At 46.6% G+C, this 24,483-nt stretch overlaps 1 protein-coding gene across 1 annotated transcript in view; it reads right to left on the reverse strand.

Annotated features, from left to right (window-relative positions):
• The window catches only part of thsd4 (thrombospondin type 1 domain containing 4), a 52,806-nt gene that overhangs the window by 22,766 nt on the left and 5,557 nt on the right, over positions 1-24,483 (reverse strand). Inside the window, exons 6-7 of the mRNA XM_076287467.1 lie at positions 22,741-22,843; positions 18,279-18,415 (exon numbers count right to left, since the gene is read on the reverse strand). Coding sequence (XP_076143582.1) covers positions 18,279-18,415; positions 22,741-22,843 — 240 coding nt within the window. The remainder of the gene's footprint in view (positions 1-18,278; positions 18,416-22,740; positions 22,844-24,483) is intronic.

Here is a 24,483-nt window from a genome sequence, read left to right on the forward strand (position 1 = left end):
CTTCTGTCGCTCACACACGCTCACTCCCCTGTCTCTCTCCTTCTCTCCCTCTCTCTCTCTACTTCTCTCTCTCTCCCTCTCTCCCCCTCTCTTCCTCTCTCCTCTGTCCCTTAGACTCACTCCCTCACCCTCTCTTCCTTCTCTCTTCCCCTCTCTGTCTCTCAATTACTCTCTCTGTGTGTGCTGCGGCGGTCCTCCTTGCCTTAACTGTACCACAGATTCAGCGCCAGCTCCTGGCTGCCTCCCTCTATCTCTCCCGTCCTCCCTCCCTCTCTCTCTCTCTCCCTCACTCCTTCTCTCTCTCTCTCTCTCTCTCTCCCTATCCTTCACTCTCCCTATCCTCCACTGTACCTCCAAGCAACGCCAGGATCTCTGGGCTTGTAAACTGAGCCGGGGGAGGTACGGACTGCTGGTGGGGGAGGCTGCAAAAGAGGGAGAGGAAAGAGGGATGTGAGAGGATGATGAAACAACAGAAAGAGAGAGAGAGAGAGAGAGAGAGAAAGAGAGAGAGAGAGAGAGAGAAAGAGAGAGAAAGGGAGAGAGAGAGATAGAGAGAGAGAGAGAGAGAGAGAGATGTGGAAAATGCCAATGTAGAGGAAATTCAAAGTGTAGAGAGGGCAAAGTTAGGTGAGGGCAAATACAGACAAGAAAAAGATAACTGAGGAAGGTACTGAGAGAAGGTACTTCTGCTTCCAGAAATTCCAGAAGGGAGAAAGAGAGGAAAGAGAGAGAGGGAGAGGAAGAGGGAGAGAGGAAGAGGGAGAGGGAGGGAGAGAGAGAGAAAGAGTAAGAGAAAGACTGAGGGAGACTTGGGGAAACAGTTCAAGGAAGAAAATCCCAAAGGGCCGTAATAAACATCAGGATACAGCCAGTGCTGGCGCTGCCACACTTGGTCTCGCATAGATCTCAAATACAGCCGCAGTAACGGTTACCGCAGCTGTCCGGCCGTATCAATACTGTCCCCACACCACCCCTTGTGAAAGCGCACGTTACAACTGCTTTACTGCGTGCCACGTCGTGAACGCTGGAAAGAGCCGAGCGCAGCCAAAAAAGGGAAGAGCCCCAAAAAAAAGAAAAAGACGGCACTCGCTCATCATATGGTTTTGCTATCGCCTGCTCTATTGTTTCCACAACATTAAACCCTAATTCTTCAAGACACATTCGAGTGGCTCTGGCCGCTTGGCCAGCCGCATATAAAGTTATACGACCGAAAGGCAAATGCCCAGAGGAGTGGCCGGGCTACAGGGGCCGCTGGACCCGAAGCGCGTTCCTGCAATCTGCTCGAAAGATGACGGAGAGGTGCTGACACAGATTTTCACATCTGATGTGGTTTTGAGGGAGACCGCATCAACCGGACGCTCCGTATCAAATGTAAAAGTATCAGCAGAAAAGTGTGGCAAACTCGGCAGCTTTAATCATTTAACTCCCCTTGCCTAAGCATGTGTGCATTAGATGGGGAGTGTGTGTGAGAGTGTATTTATGAATGTGTGTGTGTGTGTGTGCGCGTGTGTGCGTGTGTGTATGTGTGCGTGTGTGTGTGTGTGTGTGTCTGTGTGTGTGTGTGGGTGTGTGTGTGTTTGTGTGTGCGTGCTTGCATTAAAGTTTGTGCATACAGTTGTTGCATGCTTTTGATGGCGTGTTGATATGTATCACACTATTTGCGTGCAAAAGAGAGAGAAGGAGAGCGAGGGACAGAGAGAGAAAGGGTGTGTGCTCGGTGTATGCGTGTGTGACCTTGCCAATTTCATTCTGACACACTCAACATCAGTCAGTAGGCGCTCCACCCTCTCCCTCTGGCTATAGGTGTCTTGGCGCTATCAGCGACGCCTGCTTGCAGCTTAACAGTCCATCAGAGCCTGTGCGCTTGGCCCCCGCTTGCCGACAATTATGGCAGGACTACCAGCACGTCGGTGAAATGAGATCACACTGCCCCAGACAACCATTTATCCATTGGCCCTGTCAGCTGCGTGCCGTCGACAGAAAGCTCCGGAAAATTGGGCCCATCATTCCGGCACGTCCACACGGAAAGCCTGAGGGGACGGGGCATAACCAAGGTGTAAATCCTGCGCTGGGCTCCACAGCGCTGGGCTGCACCTGGTCCTGACTGACCGGCTGAGCCTCAGTGTGGGCGGCCGGCTGTGTGAAGTGTGCTTACTGTGCTCCCCGTGACGGACAGGACGGACATGGACATGGACGCGGAGTCTCTCCCAGAGCAGCGAGGTGTGACCCCAACAGCTGCTTGTGTCTGGAGGTGGTGGAGGAGGTCTTGTCCAGAGCACGGTTCGTTCCGCGTGTGTCTCCACAAAAGCCAGAGGCATCTCTGAGTGTCTTGCTACAATGATGAACATCCCTGATCTCTTCCCAGTCTTCCAATGAATACATATTCTTCTCCACTAATCCTACTCATGTGGCTGTTTTGGGGTCAGTGAGTGTCCTGGTCCGGAAGTGGAAAATTCCATCTTGGCTTTGTTCAGCTGCAACCTACAGATCTCTAGCATTTACCCAAGCTCCACGCCAAACTCGCCTCCACACCCAGACATTCCCCTGTGTTTCCATAGAGTTTTTTTCCCAGGCGGTGTAGCAGGTTGCTTGCAATGTATTACATTGTGTTAGACAAGGGTCTATAAGAGCAGATCACAGATAGGACAAATCCACCGCCGGCTCTAGGGCAACCTCATTCCCAGCTTTCCTCCTGGTTACTGAGTAGAGCACCTACTGGCCCCCTTTTACTTCCTGTTCTGTGGTCACCATAGAAACCCCTGTCTGGACAAGCGATACTCATTCCCACTCACAGAGAACTATTGCAGATAAGACCGAAACCCCACAGGACTGTGTGTGTGTGTGTGTGTGTGTGTGCGCGCGCGTGTGTGTGTGTGGGCACAGGGGCATATCCATAGCTACTTTATTTGATCTGGCCGTGTCAGAAAAAAAAAACGCTCCCCTTGTGAAAATAGATTGTGGTTGATGTGGAAGATGAAACCATACTGAGGAGAGAAAGGGGGAAAAAAATCTACGTTCTTTCTCTCTCTTGTATCTGGGATTTGTATTAGCTGTACAAGGCCAGGCATGTAGGTCCCCTGATTGTTTCCTTCGGGCGATGTATTTGACCGAGGAGAGCAGGCATGGGAGGGATGCTAATGAAGAAAGCAGGTGGCCGAGCAGGTCGGAGGGAGGGGGTCGCTGTCACTGTTTATCTTGGGCTCTTTCGTGGACCGTCGACCCAGCTGACTGAGCAGGGGGCTGGGGCGGGTTGGGGGCTGGGTTGAAACCGGTGTCCAGCTCACTTCAGCAGGTTCACGGTGGGGCTCAGTGTCTGTCAGACAGACCAGAGACTCCACTAAACCACCTGTGTTGGATGGGCGATGCTTCTTCACACGGCTCGTTAAAGAGTGTGTGGTTGACCGAGTGCCGCTGCGATAAGGCCCTTGAGCAACACATCCCCGCTCAACACATCCTCTCTTAGTCAAACACAAAAACACACAAATGGTGCATTCCTGTCACACACTGGAACCATGAAAAAATACAAAACACAACATTAGTGGGAGCACCACAGCAGCAGCAGCAGCATGTGTATGTGTGTGTGTGTATTTGTGTGTGTGTGTGTGTGTGTGTGTGTCCAGAGAGGCTGCAGGCACCAGCAGAGTTTCACAAACCCAGTTGAGCACTGGAGACTTCATGAGTAACGACACCCGTGAGAGGGACTATTGAAGGACCACAGCACTGTCAGCGCCATTAGCAAAGATCAGATGATGAATCAGTCATGGCAGGGTACACTCAGCAAGAGAGAGAGAGAGAGAGGGAGATAGAGTGAAAGAGAGAGAGAGAGAGAGAGAGAGGAGGGGAAAAAAGCAGAGTTCCCTGCACAGAAGAGTGACTTCACCATCTTCAGCCTGAGATGTAGAAACTGAATATGAAGGAGAACAGAATGAGAACAGGCCTTCCTAATGACCGCAATACGCCAGGCCAGGACAAACACTGAGGGGGAAGGTATGACCCATTCAACTCATTCAATGTGGAAATCAATCTGCCACAATTAAATGTGCAATAGCTGCAAAGGATATGTTAGGACACACATGGTTAACACACATCCAGAGCTGAGAGCATCATCTGATCTCCCTGCAGAGTAGATGGTAGTGAACATGGAGGTAGGGGGTATTTTATATTCAATTGTAGCTCAGCCAACATAATTAGCTAGGATGTGGAGATGAAGCCAATACAGCGAAGCTTGTATGGTAGAACAGATCTGAGGACAGTGCTGTCATGCTATATCCGCAGAGCGACTACCGTACAGGAGAACTCCACTTAGCTTGGCCCACACACACAGGCCCTAAATCAGAGCTGACAGCCAGGACTCACACCAGCTCTGCCTCCTCCACAGTCTAGACGCATAGCTGCACTCCTGTTCCCCGTGGAGGCCGAGTGAACACTGGACCCGCAAACACATAGACACATATACACACACACATACATAAATACATGCACGCACACACTTACACCCATGAAAATAAACATACATACATACACACACATACACGCGCAGGCAGATACATAACATCCCATCAAGTTCTAGGGTGATAATTTAGCCCTTGGCCAAGCACAGGAAACGACTGTGGAGGTCTGGGGGAGGACTCTGAAATGACTTCTACCACCCAGCCAGTGTAAACGACTTTACGGCCTCTCTTTACGCCCATCTCCACCAACCCCAGCTGATGGTTCTAACCCTCAAGACGCAAAAAAGCTGACAGGCCGATCGACCAGGATGTGCACCTTGCCAAGAGCAATGAGCATTTATTACCTTCGATCGTGCCTATATTTACACAGTTGTTTTGATAAACGTCTGCATCAGCAGCGTGTTGATGTCTTTTTTATTTTATTGGGTAAGGGGGAAAGGCCGCAACACGTTTTTTTTACGTCTAAAAGCTCCAATGGAGATGGAAAACCTCCGATGGATAGTGCGTGTGCATCCTGTGTGGGGGAAACAGCCCATCCAGATGTGAGTAGGAATGGTAGGCCCCATGACACTATGTACACACACACACACGAACCCTGAAGCTTTACTTTTCCATAGTGTGAAGGAGGTAAACACGGCCCCAGTGAGCAGGTCAAACGCCATGCTGTCACCTGAAGTGCACTACAGAGGAGCTACTGTCGACCCAGATGAAATCCTTTACAGATGCACAAGCCCGCTGTGGAGGAAGGAACCAGCACAGCCTCTTAGAACTGCCCCCACTGCACCTGTACATCACTCTAGAACTCAACCTAATCACTCAGCACCTCCACACAAGAACTTACACACACACACCAAAACACTGAAATCCAAAAGAGAGGGCAAAGGCAAAAGACTGAACATCCTGTGTCAGATGTGTGCATACAGATATCAAGTGGTCAACAAGTGCTCACTAGCACACTGGTGTTGCTTGAGTATGGATATGGACAGGTCATCTGGAAGCATGTCCATTATCAGATATATCAACAGTTTACAGAAGAGTTATTGGTTTCTGTAGGACTTCATGATCATGGCTGTGGAAGGTGCACTTTATCACACACTAAACCTTTACAATGGTGGTTCACTTTTCTCTCACGTGCACCATTACCCATTGAGAGCCCTCAGCATTGGCCTGGCGTGAGAGAGCGCATGAGAGAGAGACAAAGAGAGAGATAGAGAGTGTGAGAGAGAGAGAGAGCGCATGAGAGACAGAGAGAGAGAGAGAGAGGGAGAGAGAGAGAGAGAGAGTGAGAGAGAGAGAGAGGGAGAGAGGGGGCCTGGGGATGGCTCTTTGCTCCGTGCCAGGCCATCCATATTTCAGCGCTCCCGTCCCCCCTTCCCAATAGGCTCCCCTCGCACTGGGAATGCCTAAAACAGACGCAGCTGTGATCGGGGCGAGGGAGAGGAGAGGAGTGGAGAGGAGAGCCCAGAGGAGAATAAAGGGAGAAGAGAAACGAGCAGAGCAGAGGAAGAGGAGAGGAGAAGGAGGAGGTAAAAGAGGGTCAGGGGAGATGCAGGGAGACCAAACAAAGAGGAGAAAAGAGAAGGAGAAGGGAGAAGAGAAGGTTAGGCCCTAGATTGGCGACAGAGGCAGCGAGGAGTAGACAGATGACAGGAGAGCAGATACAAGTGAAGAGAGAAATAAAGAGCAGAGACTTAATGAGGGGAGGGGGCTTGTCCTGTTCTAATGCTGCTCTTGCCAAGACCTCACAACCTCGACCCGTCTCTCTGTCTTTATTCGCTTCTTGTTAGCTTTACCACGAGTTACTTCTTAGTTTAGGAATAACTAACTAAAATCTGGACAAAGATCAACGAACACTTTGAAATTAAGCAAGCTCCTCATACAAAATATGTCAAATGTCAGGTGAGCGTATGAGCTGAGCCTGCAAATACACCAGGTGGACAATTCATAGTGCGATGCTTCTCAGAGTTTTTCTGGGCAAGTAGACCTATTCAACGCAACGTGTCAATCATGCAATTGGTGCAAAACTGGAAGAATACAAACCAACATCTCCCAGTGGAGTCATTCAATGTTACACAGAGAGGATGTCAACGCAAAGAAGAAATACCAGAGCAGGAGTAAGAGGTCAAACTGTAGAATTCAGTTGAATAGCCTACACTTGGCCGCAACCCGCAACTCTGCTTTACAGTGCTGTGCAAATATCGTTCACTGAAGAATATGCGACATCCTTGTGCTGGCATTGCAATCTCTATAATTACAGTAGGTCAGTTTTGGATCGAAAACATTAATGTAAGCACAACATTCAACAGAGAACAGCTGCACATAGTTTCTCCCTGTACGGCACAAGGCATTACAAATCCTCCCAGCTCCAAGTTAAAGCATATTTTCATTGCTTACTTCCAGGAAAACACTTATTTTTTTCCAAAGACCTTCTCCGGAGAACGATTCGGCTTTATTTTGACTGGACTCGGTAAAAATGAAGCCGTATGTTTTGGGTAATCTTCAGTGTAAAGCTGAAAGCAAACTATCCCTGGAACTCCATTTGGATAAAGACACACAAACAATGCTGAGAGTCTTGTTTGGAGAGCGAGGGTCCACTGGAGGATTTTAATGTCTGGGCTTTTATTTTGGCTAACACCTCTGTTATTTGGGTTAATGGTCTAGAGATCGTATATAGAAAAAGCATGCATGCACATTGGAGAATAAACTTCACGCAAACATACAAAAACATACACAGATGACATATGCACAGCACGACATATGCACATACTGCATGTGTGTATATATAGACAGAAAAACATACTCTCTCTCTCTCTCACACACACACACACACACACACACACACATATGGGGAGAGTGTAACATTAAAAAGCGCCCTCCTTGCCAGATTGATTTCTCTCTGTTTAGGATCGTCCGTCTCTGGCAGAAACTCGATCAGAGATCACCCTTTAAAAACACACACACGCCCTTCTCAAGTGCACTTGTCTGGCACGGCCCGTGGGCTCTCAGCTCAGTGGAATCCCCTGCATAAAGGGCCCTTTCTTCCAGCCCAGTATCACTAGCTGCACTGCGCCGCGTTGCGCTTGGCTACGCTACGACACACAGGCTTTTTTTCCCCCCCTGTGGCTCAGAGCCGGGTTTTCCTCGTCCAGCCCTAGCGCTGGCTATGGCCTGCAGAGCGCTACACACCGGCCCGCCTCTCCAAAGTGCTCTCACCCCAGAGCAATAGCAGAGCCAGTGCTTGAGATTGGTGCTGGATGCTAAGTCTACCCTTACCAGACAAAGTGGTACCCTTAAAAAAACACTTTGTTAGCCGCAAAGTGTCCGTGCGAACGCAGGTTTATATTACACAGCCTCCACTACACTCCGCACTATGCTGCTTATGGTCTTGGTCTGCTAATCCAATCTAAAACAGATCCAGAGAGCATTGAGAGATGTTGTTCCCCCTTTTACTTGAATTGATTCAAACAATATGTGCATGGTAGCTTAGGAACAGCAGAGAGCTGATCAATTATTTCCAAAGTGCCTGCAGGTCTTGAGCACGCACAATGCCGCTTAAATGCTAAACCAATATCTCTTTCTTTCAAAGAAAACACAGGAAAGGGACCGTAAAACAGCCCGCCCAAACTGAAACCTTTAACAGAACATGGCTGATTTGAAGACCAGCTCCTTCCTCCAACTTTTCCACTTTCGTGCCACACAACACGAAGATGCAGAACACCCCACACACGCATCCTCTCACACCATCCGCTCTCTCACACACACACCGGTTTGCGCTGGACTCACCACAGATCACTTAGTTGCATTTCACAGATGGTGTAATGCTATAAACACACAGGTTGAAGAGAAAGACAGGCTGATTGCAGCTAAGGTAAGCCAACCCATAATCAAGCTCTTACAGCTGCTTAAACACTTCATCAGATTTCACCTGTAATCAATTCCGTAAAAATAAAAAAAAATTGTAAGAGCTGCTTTGAAAGATCCTGTCTGTGTTGCATGCAGCAGCAGCAGCAGCAGCAGCACCTATCTAGGCATGCTTCAGCTCTCCTCCCTGTCATACCTCACAGAGGGAGAAAGGTGCCGTCAACTCCACAAACCCTCTTACACACCATGTTCCCCTATGTTACACACACCAGTCCAACATCCACACGGCAGACGAGTTCACCCAGGACACTCACAGCTGTGTTTGGTTCTAGCATCTGACCAGATGCTCTCCAAGCCAGTGACAGTGGACAGAAAGCATACGTTTCACCACTAATTGGCCTCATAGGGAGTTTGAAACCAATGACGCTGCCGAGCATCAGTGTTAGATAGGCGGGATATGACATCAGCTAGCTAGATTTTCCAGCTCCTCAACTGGATGGGGCTGATTAGCCCATGTGTAGTCGAGGAAGGCAGCTCACACTGGAACAGGTCTGGTCCAGGCTTGACCCAGGTCTCAGCCAGATCCAGGCCAGATGCCTGCATTCCCGGTGTGGGCAGTAAGAAACTGATGCAGTATGTGTGCAAGAGCAGGACAAAGAAATGACTCACAGGACTCAATCAAATATTTCAAATATACACAGCAGATGTGTTAAATTCCTCACGCTATAGGTAGGGTTTTTTTCACAGTGGTCAATAAACAACCAAGCCTATTTACAATCAAAACAAAATCATCACCAAAGCAACCTGAACAGCCTTTCACTGAGGTTATGAAGCAGGCACCTTCCTTTATCAGTGTTTAGTTGAATTAGGCCCACAACACCTTCAGAAGGCTCAACAGTGGTGTCTGGCATCCGACACACCCCCTTTCATACTCATATGTGTAAAATGAAATAAAAGTGAGTCTTTGTTCTTAAAATTCAGACTAAAATTCAGACATTCTATTTGTCTTTGCACAATATTACATTTCTGTAATTAGAGAATCTTGTGGTAGCTTCTACTCCAAAGCCAAGAGTTCTATTTTAGAGTCATCTGGCATCAGGAACAGTCCATATTTAGCCAAGTATGTGACTACAGGAATGTGGCTTCGGGGGCATATATTGCTCGGTCAAGCAGATTTTAAACATTTTTGCAAAAATAAACTGTTCATCTACAAGCAAACCTGTGGTGATCCTATTAACACAATGGAATGTCACATACTTCATGAAGGCAAGTGACATGACCTATAAACTGTTAGAGTCCCAATAGGATGACTGTGGCTGTTATTCAAGCCTTGTGCAACATTAACACATCACAGTCGCACAAAGTCTTATGATTTATACAGGCTACCCACAGAGAGCTGACAGTGTAAATGAACAGGGACGCGCAAGAACCTCAGCTCAGGAAGACTAATGAAGACTAATGAAGTTAACACACTCTCTGTCACACACATACAAACACACACACCCATCACACTAACTTGACTTGATACAGTGAACCGCACTGGCACTGCAGATTGTTGTTTTGCTTGTATTGTAGAGTATTTTAGATATTCGTCCTAACTGCTCCTCCTGTCATGGGACCGCATCACACTAAACATGTTATGCATTGTGCCTGACAACCAATAATGTAGAATCTCAAGAACACCAGCAGGATGGAGTCGTGGAATCTGCTCTGGCATTTCAATTTTTCTGGAATTCAAGACATTTTACAAATACTCCTCTCCAATGAATAGCACAGAGAGAGAGAGAGAGAAAGAGAGAGAAAATCAATATTGGTGGTCACCTGAGAAGTTCCCCTCGACACCATCCCAAGGCTTCCCTGTGTGTCTTAGTAGCTTGGCTAATTCTCCTACTTGGGGGGCACAGCAAACCGATTGTTTCCCTGTCCAGCCTAATCCAGGCCTGATCCTAAGTTTGCTGTGAATGGCTCGTCCTGTGGTAGGCCATGTGCCAAGAATCTTTCTGTTGCACTGTCACGGCCGATTTAACAGGCCATCCTCCCAGGCTTTGTCTATTCTTTTGCCCCAAGTAACGGACCTGCCCCAGTCAGACCAGGGGTATGTGAGCTGCATGAGGGTATCAGGGAGGTTGATGCCCCATCCCTCCCCCAATAGAGGCTGATTTGCCCCCTGATCTGGATCCTCTACCCAAATCAGAGGTGCTTTCAAATTCGCAAACCTAGGCAAAAGTTTGTGTACAGGTTTACACCAAATCGTTCAAATTTAACTGTTCAGAGAAAACATGTTCGCCACGAACGTTTTGGCACTGTTTGGCAAATTTGACCGCACCTCAGGACTGCATCTATCCCACACTTAACTGTTGCCGGATGATGAAGAGCAGTGAGAAATCAGCAGGACTAATTCACACACCAGACCGGCAGAGACCCCCACAGTGCGAGACTGTTTGACAGGTCGGTCCCTGCTCTTCTATTCAGGTTACAGCCCCACTTCATCACCTCACAAGCTCTCCCACTCATTAACACAGAAACCAAACAACACCATCGCTCATTATAATGTGCCTACATATCACGGTCCCTCTCCCCCATCTTTTATCATGTCCCCCCACCCTCTCTGTGCTTCTGCGTTGCTGTCCTGGAGACCTGCCAAGGCTCTCCCCATCCTTTAACAGCTGTATATAAAACTGGGCTGCCTGGTGATGAAAGGCGGTGTGAGGTGTGGCGGTGTCTGGTTGCGTATAAAGGTACAGTATGGATGGGCTTTTGTGTGAGCTCTAGCAGGTGATATGGGCCCAGCAGACAGGACACCTGGACCACTGGGGCAGAGAAATAAGACTTGGCTCAGACCTGGACACAGGAGATGAGCTCCTCCATACACACCTGATATATCAGGCTACCGAAGACTCCAGGATTATAACAAGGCCTTGTTCAAAATACCTGTAGTATTTACTAAGTAATAATCATTAGTAATAGGACAGTATAATTCTTGCTATGTTCAAGATGTTTTACAGTAAAATATGGCTAGGGTTAGTAGCCTGTAACCATGTAAACTTGTGTAAGAAGAACATAGTTTTGAAACCATCCTGTTAAAAGATGTTCCACCAAGTGGGACTATCCGATCTTAGTTATTTTTTCTCTTTGTTCAGCAGCATGTTTTCCAACACATGCTTATTAACACATGTTACACCACACCACATCAATTAGCAGTCACCGCAACAAGACTTATGACACACTAGTCATGTTAACATGGACACTTTTAATCCTAGAAATGGAATTAATCGAAATAGAAATTCTCATCATACAATTCAATCGGAATAAAAATGCCTGATCCAATTAGAATTTCAAAAAACTGTCCATGTAAACGTGGCTACTCTATACATGAGCGGGGTAACAGACTCCATGTAAACGTAGCTACTCTATGAGCGGGGTAACAGACTCCATGTAAACGTAGCTACTCTATGAGCGGGGTAACAGACTCCATGTAAACGTAGCATCTCTATGAGCAGGGTAACAGACTCCATGTAAACGTGGCTACTCTATACGTGAGCGGGGTAACAGACTCCATGTAAACGTGGTTACTCTATACGTGAGCGGGGTAACAGACTCCATGTAAACGTGGCTACTCTATGAGCGGGGTAACAGACTCCATGTAAACGTGGCTACTCTATGAGCGGGGTAACAGACTCCATGTAAACGTGGTTACTCTATGAGCGGGGTAACAGACTCCATGTAAACGTGGTTACTCTATACATGAGCGGGGTAACAGACTCCTGTAATCATGATCAACAATCCTAGAACCATCTCTGCCATGATCTTTGCATATACATTTCTTAACACTTTAACACTAATATTGGCTAATACTACTTCTACAAACACCCTACTTTTAGCCTTGTCTACCTGCCACATGGAAGTGCCAGTGGAGGGAGGGCATGGGGAGGATGACTGGAGTGACAGCTCTGACAGAGACGGACATGTAGCAGAGCTCCCCTCTGCAGCGTGTGCTGTGCCCGACACACATTCATAAACTCCAGCAATCACAGCTCTCTCTCTCTCTCTCTCTCTCTCTCTCTCTCGCAATGTGCACCGTACACAAGGCTGTGATTGCTTCCAGCAGCACAAAAAATATATACACACACTATTGCACACACACACTCTCACTCGCACGCACACACACACACACACACATACACACACACACACACTCACTCACATGTACTGACAAACACAGTTAGCCTGGTGCACCCATGCATGCCAGTATACACAAATATATGTTATGCACGTTATGCATTTATGTACAAACTCATTCACACACGTGAACACACTTAACTATACACTTGCAATCAACAGTGAAGTCTTATATGCGCATACATGAAATCCCAAGCCTTCTTACATGCATGCACACAGATTTTCTCTTTTTTTTGTCCAATTCTCTCTTTCTCGTTCTCTCTCTCATTCACTCTCTCTTTCTCTACATATCTCTCCCTCACAAACACACACACACACACACACACACACACACACACACACACACAAACTCCCCTTTGGCCTCCCTTCCCTCGGCGATGGTCCCTGCAGCCCCCGAGCTCATAAACACAGCCCCAGAAACAGAGTGGAGGACCTGCCCTCATTCTACACACAGTGAGAGCAAGCAGGGTCCTGTGCAAACAGATCTGGCACCTCTGCTCTCCATCTTTCTCCACCACTCTATTTCTCTTTCTCCCTCCGCTCTCCACCTCTCCATCTCTCTCTCTCTCCCTCCCTCTCTCTCCATCCCTCTCTCTCCCTCCTTCCCCATCGTTCTCCCTCCGCTCTCCACCTCTCCATCTTTCTCTCTCCCTCCCTCTCTCTCCATCCCTCTCTCTCCCTCCTTCCCCATCGTTCTCCCTCCGCTCTCCACCTCTCCATCTTTCTCTCTCCCTCCCTCTCTCCCTCCATCCCCGTCTTTCTCCCTCCACTCTCCACCTCTCTATCCCTCTCTCCCTCCCTCTCTCTCCATCCCTCTCTCCCTCCTTCCCCGTCTTTCTCCCTCCGCTCTCCACCTCTCTATCCCTCTCTCTCCCTCCCTCTCTCTCCATCCCTCTCTCCCTCCATCCCCGTCTTTCTCCCTCCACTCTCCACCTCTCTATCCCTCTCTCTCCATCCCTCTCTCCCTCCTTCCCCGTCTTTCTCCCGCCGCTCTCCACCTCTCTATCCCTCTCTCTCCCTCCCTCTCTCTCCATCCCTCTCTCCCTCCTTCCCCGTCTTTCTCCCTCCGCTCTCCACCTCTCTATCCCTCTCTCTCCCTCCCTCTCTCTCCATCCCTCTCTCCCTCCATCCCCGTCTTTCTCCCTCCGCTCTCCACCTCTCTATCCCTCTCTCTCCCTCCTTCCCTTTCTTTGTCTCTCACACATATTGTACTCTGCCTGTTTTCGTTCGTTCTCCATGTGTCTCTCTACCTCTTGGCTTAGGCTTCTGCAGCTTTTGAATAACACCTTATGCACACACATGCCATGCACACACACACACCACACACACACACATACACAGCAAGCCCAGTGAAAGGACTGCCGAGTGAACTGTATGGACACTGGACTGGACAATCTTGACTGTGTCAGATGACACCACTCGGTTATCAAACGAGACAACTGTGAATTTTATTGTCCATGCGGTTCCATCCAGATGATTTCATGCATTTGTCAGACTGGCAGGGTTCAGCAGCAGTACAGAGACATTATAGGATCACACATCCTCTGCAAACGCATAAATCCACACTGGAAGCAGCAAAAGTTTGAAAACAAGATGCCAAAAACCCTTAGATATGTCCAGATATGTGTACAGCTCAACTGAGCAAGTAAAGAGATAGCCAAGAGAGCTAAGGCCAAAAGTAAACCTGCCAACACTGAGGCGCTAAAGCAGCTATTTCACCTCAAACAAACTTTTGTGCATTTAATCTTTGAGACAAGCTCAACACCAAGTCAACTCTAAATTCAACTCTAAATTCATACAAATACTACTAAACTATTGTACATAGACAGATGAAAAAAGAATATACAGAACAGTATTTAGTGATTCATTGTGGAACATCATGAGCTGTGTGATGTTTAGGTCCATGTGTTTGGAACAGGCTGACACAGGGAGGGAGAGGCTACAATCTCGTTGAAAGGCTGCCATTTTCATTTGATAATGAACTGTACCAGACCTCCAAAGAAAGCTATAGATGAAATCATCTACTGAGTTGCACAACACTGCCTCACAGAGAGTACAACCAATATGATTAACTTCTCTATAAAAACGTAAAGGAATGGCCAGCCTGACGCAGTCATACTCAATTCTAGTCAGAATATGAGTCTGATACTGCTCCATTGGGACGTAATTATGGGGCGTGTTTCAACCGATACAGGGGGGGAATGCCTCTGCACTCAATTGGATAGACCTAACCAATCAGAGCAACTATCAGAAATCAGAGAAAGGCTGTTGCAAATCCCTCGAACAGGTGGTCAATCAGAGATTTCAAACGAACGAGGGAATATGTCGCAATGCAACAGCGCTGTTTTCCCTTGATGAAAGTGAAACCACGAGTTTTCCCACATCTCAACTTTGGCCAAAGTTTTCAGAAATAATCTTTTTCAGTGATAAAACCTCATTAAATAATATGCATTTCCCATATGGGGTCTGAAAAGCCATGTATCCTTCTAGCCACAGCATTTTTGTTTCAAACATAAGCCTACAGCGTGCTCAGATGACGTGATAGACCAGGCGCTGTTGCTCACCTGTCCATCATCGTAAAGCCCGATTTGATTGGTCCGCCCGATCTAGGGCGAGCATACTTGCTCCACAATGGAGCAATGCCAGATCGAACTTCCCGACCTCAAATGTTGTGGGCGGGACTAAGTTTGGAATGGCACCCAGGCTAAGGAATGGCATCTCATTTTGGTTTATACCAAAAGTGGGGATAAGTTGAGCTATAGGAACGTCACCTTTTACCAACCGTCCCTTATTTCCAACCTCTTACATGTACTGTATGTGTCACTTAATATTCATTTCTATACAAACCAAGACGGCGGATTCCTAAAGAAACGCAAGCACCCACACCACCGTATCTAAATTAGCTATGTACCAAAAATTACATTTTACCGTGACTCAAAGAGCTGTAAACAGTGTTGTAAGGGTGCGTGTACAAATCCGCTTGGAACTCCCGTGAAATTTTGATTTGCGATGAGAATTCTCGGTCTAACCGTTGATGTGCCATGAGAAAGGTTGAAAATAGGCACCCACCTGTCAAGCACTAAACTCCAAGCGTGGTAAACAAAATCGCAAGAACCAAACTAGATTTTGTTCAAATCTACACACCTATGGCTACTGAAAAATGTAAGGTTCATTTATCAAATGTTATTTTGAAGTATTAAAAAACATTGTTGTTTTAGAATTTTCGAACAAAAGGGTTGGTAATTGGTGGTTTTACGATAACCGTTTAACTTGAGTAGCTCAGAAACACAAAACAGAAGCATAACAGCTTCAACATAAGCGCTATCATGTTGTTTACATTTGCCTTCTGCTTTGATGTTGAACTGAACCTCAACCACATCACCTCACTTGTGTCTCTGAACCTCCCTTACACTGACAGAGGGAGAAGAGAAGAGAGGGGAGGAGAGAAGAGGAGAGAGGGAAAAGAGAAGAGAGGGGAGGAGAGGAAAGGAGAGAGGAGAGAAGAGGAGAGAGGGGAGGAGAGGAAAGGAGAGAGGAGAGAAGAGGAGAGAGGGGAGGAGAGGAAAGGGGAGGAGAGGAGAGGAGAGAGGAGGAGAGAGGAGAGGAGAGGAGAGATTGAGAGAGGGGAGGAGAGCTGAATATGGTGGGATGGAGGGTGAGACAGACATGGGGTGAAAGGCCAAGAAGGAGAGAGGGAGAGACACACAGGGATGCGATTTAAGGGAACGGAGCGTGTGAACGAAAGAGTGGGAGAGGTCTAGAAAGTCTAGAAGTCTAGAAGTTTAAACGGTAATTCAAAGTAAGACAGAGAGAGAGAGAAAGGGAGAGAGAGCAACAATGAGAGAGGGAAAGAAAGGTGAGAAGAAAGAAAGATCAGAGGGAACCGAACAGTCAGGGAGGGGATGTGTGAGAAAGGAGAAGAGAGAGAGAGAGAGAGAGAGAGAGAGAGAGAGAGAGAAAGGTTATGTGGAAGGCAAAGATGTGGTGAGGAAACGAGGATCACATTCTGCACAGGAAAATGTCCAAGTCATGAGTAGCAGATTTGCGTGTGTGCTCTTGAGTGAGAGAGAGCGAAAGAGCGAAAGAGAGAAAGAGCGTGTAAGTGTGTATACATTTCTACATACACGTATGTGTATATGGTTCTGTGTAAGCGTTGAGTGTACGAACGCGTGCATGGATGTTTCTAAACAATCTGTGTGTCAGTACAAGTATGTATGTGTGTGTCATTGCATGTCTCTTTGTGTGTGTGTGTGTGTGTGTGTGTGTCTGTGTATAGCTGATTGTGTGTGTTTATACAAGTGTGTGTGTGTGTGTGTGTGTGCGTGTGTGTGTGTGTGTGTGTGCCTCAGCAGCGCTGCATCTCTGGCTCTGGCTGTGTAATTTACTGCCCCTCTCCTGGCTCTGCTGTGGGGACGACGTGTCCCGGCCCGCCGGATCTGCTGGATCTCTCGGCCCTACGCTCAGCATTCCTCTCCTCCGCGCAGGAGACAGCAGGGAGTGGAGAGAGCAGGCTGGACAGTCCCCCTACACTACAGCAGGACATCCCCCCTCTCATACCCTACTAAATCTCATGAGTAGCCAAACACATACACACACACACACACACACACACAGGCAGGAATATGTGCTTGACTTGTATGGAAAACCTATGCAACACAACTGCATCATACTGTTTACATCTACAGTTGTAGACACACACACACACACACACACAGCAAGTCCCTGGCTTAGTTGAATCTTCCTTCACAACAGAACCCCTCACACGGACACTTTATTTCAGTCCAATTCTCACATGCCAACCCATCACCATGCCAACCAAGCATCCCGGAGGGGATGTGGACTTTTTCTTTTAGCTCTGTGGAAATAAAAAAAGAGCCCCCAGCCTGACCCCCGACGACACGGCCCCTTGCATGTCCATGGCATTAATGAAGGAAATTACACAAAGCCAGCACGAGATCAGAGCGGCCTTATCTTGATTAAATCTTAATATGGCAGAAATCTCGGCTGATTCATAAAGGTCATGGGAAATGACTGATGCTGACCAGACCCAGAGCAGGAAGAGACGAGCCAGTGGGAGGAGACTGGACAACAAAACACGAAGCACAACACACCAACGCTGAACGAGGAGAACAACTTTACACCTGTATACAGGTTAATACCTGATTCAGGACATCAAACGCCTCTGACAGGTCCTGAGAAATGTGTGTGTGTGTGTGTGTGTGTGTGTGTGTGTGTGTGTGTGTGTGTGTGTGTGTGTATGTAACTCCTTGGAAATTGTTGAAACATCAGCACCCGAGGACATCCAAAGTTCACAGCCTTACATAAAAACACACCTCTCTCCCTCCCGAGCCAAGCTTTAGTGTTGCACTTCAAACACAGGGGTTGATGGAAGCCCCCCCCCACACACACACACACACACACACACACGCACCCCTTCAACCTCGCCTCTCTCTCTAACCCCTAAAGAACTCTACCCCACAGAGAAGCCATACGGATGAGATCCAGACCTGCTTTGGCTTGGATTTATCAAACCTATTCCAGAATAAGACCGGATGCCCGTGCAAGCATCTAGTGCTGGACTAGTAGTTCAACTCTACTGCCCCCTGGTGGCATTGTCAGGACCTGCATTATGCCACAGGAGGAAATGTTAACCACCAAATTCTGTTTCATTGTTTCAGATGTATTAACAATAACAGGATAGGTGATCATCCAAAGTGATCAGCCAAAATGGAGTCAGTTAATTGGTTAGTAGTCTGAATTTGCCAAGATGGCGGGCGGCATTTTTACCTGGCACCTTCCGGCCACACAGATGGAGGAGTCGTTCTGTCCACACGGCGTTCCGTCAATGACCCGGTCAGACTGTCGTACGTAGAACCGGAACCCGATGGCTCGACAGTTCAGTTCACAGTGTTGGTCTCCAGGAACTGCAGAAGATTGAGAGGAGATGGGGGGGTGTTGGTGGCTCAGGCTCTACAGGACTTCACTGGCTACTCCACTATTCTCCACAAGAGGGCAGCACTGTTTATGTGAATTCTAAGTAAGCATGTAGCACTGACAGGCTGAGCATACACTATGGGGTGTTATTCCCTAAACACATGGGTTGGATCAATTGAGAAGACGTAAGTGAAATTGGGTAAAGGTAACAAATTGAGAGTAGCCTTCATCACAAGATGGCTCATATTCCCTTGACAGACCCTGCACCATCAGACCAGCTTGTGTAGGTGACCAATCTAACTGCAAACATTTGTACCTGCAACCATGACTGACCGTCTTCCAATAAGAGTCTGTTCAATGTCTGTCTCTCTGCCTCAAGGTGGCTTGCATGATTTGTAATGTCTGTCTGCCTTTGTGTCTGTCTCTCTGCCTGTCTATCTGTGTACGGATGTCTGTCTGCCCATCTGTCTCTGTGTGTGTGCACGAATGGAAGACCCACAGTGTGGAAGGGTGTGTGTGTGTGTGTGTGTGTGTGTGTGTGTGTGTGTGTGTGTGTGTGTGTGTGTGTGTGCGCGTGCGCGTGTGTGTGTGTGTGTGTGTGTGTGTGTGTGTGTGTGTGTGTGTGTGTGTGTGTGTGTGTGTGTGTGTGTGTGTGTGGAGAGGTTAACTCCTAACCCTAACCCTAACTCTCACACTCCCCACGCATCAGCCACGTGTCATTGCTAGGCAACACACACGGCTGGAATGAGGGGAGCATTACTGCTGGCCAGTTTTCCACAGTGATCCACAATAATACAAACACGTACTAGATCCAAGTCAAAGAGTATGAGATGATATTGTCAAAGCTTTGTGGCTTTCACTAAAACTCCACATTGCTACTTACTAGTACAGCCATTTAGCTATTGTCACTACAGAGTCAAGTATATAATTAACTTAATCGAAATTAATGATGTTAAGCCGATTGTTGATCTTGAATCAGCTGTCATATAAGGTTTACTAGTACTTATCTAAACATTATATGTAATGTCTTGGTTCACTAATCATAGTTTAAAGGAATTATCCGGAGTAAAATGCACTTTAGATCAATTTACGGATGATTGGGAGTACATACGTTGAGTTGACATCAAAATCATGTCATTCGGATGTGTTTTGAGAAAGTTCGATTTTACCGTTTTTAGTCAAAACTCGTTAGCCTGGAAGTGACCAGGGCAAGTCAATTTGCCGCTACAAAACGCTATTTTTATACCTCTTCTACAGTTCCAAACAACATTACACTTACGTGGTAGTGAGTAGAGGGTCCCTAAAGCCAAACCGAATTATCCCGAGGTCTTTATGTGGTCGGATAGAGAGTCCAGAATGAATTTCATCAAGCCAGTACCTTTCCGGAAATGTTGCTGCTGCTGCAGCTGGCGTCTTTAGGGGAAAGTCCGTAGGAGTCGATTGCCGAGTGTGGAGTAACACGCTCTGGAAATTCACAATTTCGTCGCCGTTTAAAAAAAAAAAAAACATAGTCCAGTCCATACAACTTAATTTCAATTTCGAAAGAAATACTGGACTATGTCGAAACGAAATTGTGAAATTCCAGAGCGTGTTAATCCACACTCGACTAAAAACTTTCTCAAAACACATCCGAATGACATGATTTTGATGTCAACTCAACGTATGTACTCCCAATCATCCGTAAATTTCTAAATTGCATTTTACTCCGAATAATTCCTTTAATTAGGAGATTAAGGTCAATTCTACTTTTAATAACTGTACACTCTGCCAGGAGTAAAGTTGTTGTAACCAGGGCCTTAACGTGTTATTTTGATAAGCAGTTAACAGAGATCTAACTGACAGTAATTGGCCCTTGTTGAGAAGGCACAGCATCCACTGCTACTTCATAACACTGTTTATCCTCCATAAGATAAGACTCTGTCTTTGCAGAATGACTAAAGCTTCTAATAATCTTTTAGTACCACCTAATGCACCCCAGACTGTGTAAACCTCAGACATACTAAACTCTCTTATGCCAGCTGCACTTTAAAGATATTAGAGGATTTAAAGCATGAAGCAGATAATCTCAGTTGGCTATGTTCAACACGGCTAAAATTGTACCATAAATCCACAGGAGAGCTGAGCAGCACCTTTGAGATGAGTAGATTGGCTGTGGCTGGTGCCATTGAACACACCTCACATGGGCACAGTGTTACACACGCCACGGGCACCTGGGCATGAGTCCCTGAGGTGAGCCATGCCAATCCTGGGTAATGCCGAACAGAGCCGGGAGTAGAAGGGGATGCTGTGCCCTCTCAACAAGGACCAATTACTGCCAATTAGACTAACAGATTCTGGCAAGGCCATGCCACAGTCTCAGAATGGGTAAGATCGGTCTCAAGGTGTGTGTGTGTGTTTGTGTCTGAGAGAGAGAGAGAGTGTGTACGTGCCTTTCTAAAGCTAACCGCAAATTAGCGTAATCCTTTTAAATAGTTTGTTTTCAGACAAATGAATGTGCCACAAATTAGTGAACCTGACACCTGAAATCAGTGTGTATGTGTGTGTGTGTGTGTGTGTGTGCAAAATTGAATACAACTGACCACACACACACACACACACACACACACACACACACACACACACACACACACACACACACACACACACACACACACACACACACACACACACACACACACACCTCACCATGTTCAATAAACCTTAAGAAAACAAGCAGGCCTTTTATCAGACAAGGAGTATGTCTCCCTAACTCCAGAATGTTTTAGAGGAGGCAGGAATCTCTCATTAAGATATAAAAAGCAGATGAGTCATAGGATTATTATCCTCCCAATGTTGCTCTGGCATTCTGACAGACAGGGAGATACCCCTTTTATTAGGATCCCAAGATAACTGTACCACCCAGCAATATTTAGTCAGTTGCCTGGATACCCATGACCAGCCGTGTGCAAAGAGGGGCCTTCATCGTGCCTAGCGAGGTGTGAGAGAACACATCAGAGTCCTCTGTGTCATAAACGTCCCACAGTCGGTCAGAGAGGGCACTGTAAAGGTCATGACCTTGAGACAGAGGCTATTGTGAGTGTATCACAACAGGAGTAACTGGTTGGTGTAAATACACCACACAATACTCAGCTTCTTCCCCCAAGCAGTCACTCAGTTGAATACTCAGAAACAGCCCCCACCTTTACACTGAACAAAGTCAATCAACACTGTTCTGCTCATCTACCTCATGTGTACTTCAACCTTACAGTTACAGTATTGTTATTATCATTGCACTGAACTGCCTTGCACTATATTTACTGTATATTTAATCTAAAACCTTAGTCTATGTGTGTTGTACTTTGAGAGCAAAGATTAACCGGAGTCAAATTCCTTGTTTGTTTACGCTTTGGATAAAAGTGTAAGCTAAATGATACATGTAAATATAGAAAGCTGCCCAGAGTTCAAAGGTCAAAGTAAAAGTCAAAGAAGCTCATTTCCAGTCTTTGCCACGCTCTCCCACTACATACTCTTACGCTGTTTATGCTTTCCCGTGGGGCTCTCCCCATATTCATTGTCATCCCAAACTACTTGGTGAAAGGCCGTGAGTTGTAAAACCCTCCAACAGTGAATGTGCCGGGATGCTGGCTTAGTAACAACACTCTCTAGAAGTCCAGCTCCTCTACTATATGCATCATAACCCTGCTGGTCCGGCTCCTCTACTATATGCATCATAACCCTGCTGGTCCGGTTTCCTTTCCTCTCTCTCTGTGGTGATTTATGTCTGCCGTGACCGTAGTGTCCAGTGAGCTTCCTGTAGTACAATAGTAAACTATCACTATGTGGCACCAGTGTCACACTGCCCCTCCTAAATCTTGACAAACAAGAGCACAGCTCATATGACAACTACCATGTCATTATCTGCATTTGCATCAGGCTTCGGCTCAGTTTTGTCTTGTCTATCAGTCACCTGACAGCTCACTTTTTGCTGCAGGAAATGCATAGTGCCAGAGTGTTTAGATTAAACACACCCTTGCATTCTAAACAAGGCTGGTGTTACTCATGTCTTTGTTCCACATGGGTGAACCCACCGACTGGGTGCCTTAACACTTCTAGATGTATGAAACCTTGATCCAAAAAGCCTTTCCTTGAGATATGTAGTAATACAATTACAATATTGAATAGGATATGAGTTAATCCTTTGAGCCATTGCATTAACTTTTGTATTACATTTTCAAACTTGTTGAGGCTGTAATGAGGTGTGATGCACTTGCAATGAACTGTGTGTGTGTGTGTGTGTGTGTTTGTGTGTGTGTGTGTGTGTGTGTGTGTGACTCACCCTCGTTGAAGGGCTCCCACTCGTACAGGCGGCCCATGAAGGGCTGGTTGTTGTAGGAGGAGCACTGCACCTCCCTAATACTCCTGCTGGAGGCTGGGCAGGGCTGGACATGTACACACAAACACACACACACACACAAACACACACACACACACACACACAAACACACACACACACACACACACACACACAGAAAAAGACATGTGCTCACGCATAGAAGAGGACAAAAAAGCTTGGTTCAAAATCTATTCCTAGTAACATGAATGTTCACACAGGAACATCGCACAGTAACATGACATCACTGCTTGCAGAGAAAAGCAGACATCAGACCATAACAAAAAAGGGCAGGAAAAGTTACTGTCTGGACAACAGAGAAAGGAAGACAGATGGGCATTAGAAGGCATTAGTTGTAAAGAAAGGGGAATATTCTCAAAAACAAAGGATGTTATGGGAAAGGAGAAATACTCAGCATGGCACCCAAAAAAAAAAACAAAGACCACAAAGAGGGAAAAAATCAAAGAGAAAGTGTTGAAGTCGTGGTGAGGTAATGAAGTGTCCCCCTGGCACCCATGGAGCCCTGAGTGTCGGATGAAAGGCCATCACCACTGACCTCTGACCTTTGGTGGTTGCCTGGGCGGCAGCGGGAGTTGAGGTCAGGAGGCATTGAGCCTCAGGCTCCATTCCTAGCTTTTTACGAGCACAGCTGAGGGCCAGGTTGGCATCCCCACACCTCTCTACCTCTCCACTCTCACCTCAGCATCCTCCCCTTTCTCTCTTTCCACATACTCTCTCTGCAGTCCCTCTTTTCTCTCCACATTCTCTCTCTCCCTGTGACATCTCCCCATGCATTCTTCACACACCATCGCTTGAGTACACTTCCCTTGCTCTTCCATACTACTGCCTTCTTGTCCATACAGGTCGGTTTCCAACAAACCTGTCCATACCATATTGGAGTGCCATTCTTCTTAGTTCATTTTTAGTGACATTGCCAAATATACTTCAAAGGTTGTCTGTAATGTGAGCTGTGTACTGTGTTTCCATAATGCCTCTCAGATGTGTACATTCTCAACCCTTAGAACCACACTCAATCAATCCCTTATCTTGCGTGTACTCCACTTTGATACACTCAACTATGCTTTAATTTGTTGTGTTCTAATCTGGTTGTTTTGCATTTACTATGTGCCACACGCACAGTGGAAGTGGTTCCAGAGAATGTCCTCCTTCCTCCAAACATCGATGTGGAATGCAGAAGCTCTGCCCAGTGTTTGGAATGGCCATACACCATTCTTTATTATCGTTCTGTACCGCATTATCTTATCTCAATTGCATTTTCACATAAAGCTATACAACTTTTTCAGTGAAATCCATTGATGTGACATTTCAATAATTATTCTATTATCAGTATGAACAATACATTTGGCAGATAATTGCTACAACTACTGATAACTACGACAATTACTGTTCAATGAGTATTGCATGCAGACCCACATTAGCTGTAAATTGAATCACATCCTCGACTCCTCAATAGACAAGAGACCCAACTTCGTCCTGTTGTGACTTTGTAGTGCAGCCAAATCAGTATCCCAGGTTAAACAGGAGAAATTCCATCGATTTGGAACAGGTACAGAAAATTACCTAATTAAAGCAAATCCTGTCTGAAGGGCAAAATGGTCTGGAAAATCATTACACCTGATTACTGTGATATGCCTGAGATAAAGTAAACCCCCACCTCAACCCCTAGAA

The sequence above is a fragment of the Alosa pseudoharengus genome, unplaced genomic scaffold, assembly GCF_046254945.1.
Source record: "Alosa pseudoharengus isolate Yale_2024_CS ecotype anadromous, Long Island Sound unplaced genomic scaffold, YU_APseudo_1.1 YU_APseudo_1.1_scf_16, whole genome shotgun sequence".
Classification (NCBI taxonomy): Eukaryota; Metazoa; Chordata; class Actinopteri; order Clupeiformes; family Clupeidae; genus Alosa; species Alosa pseudoharengus.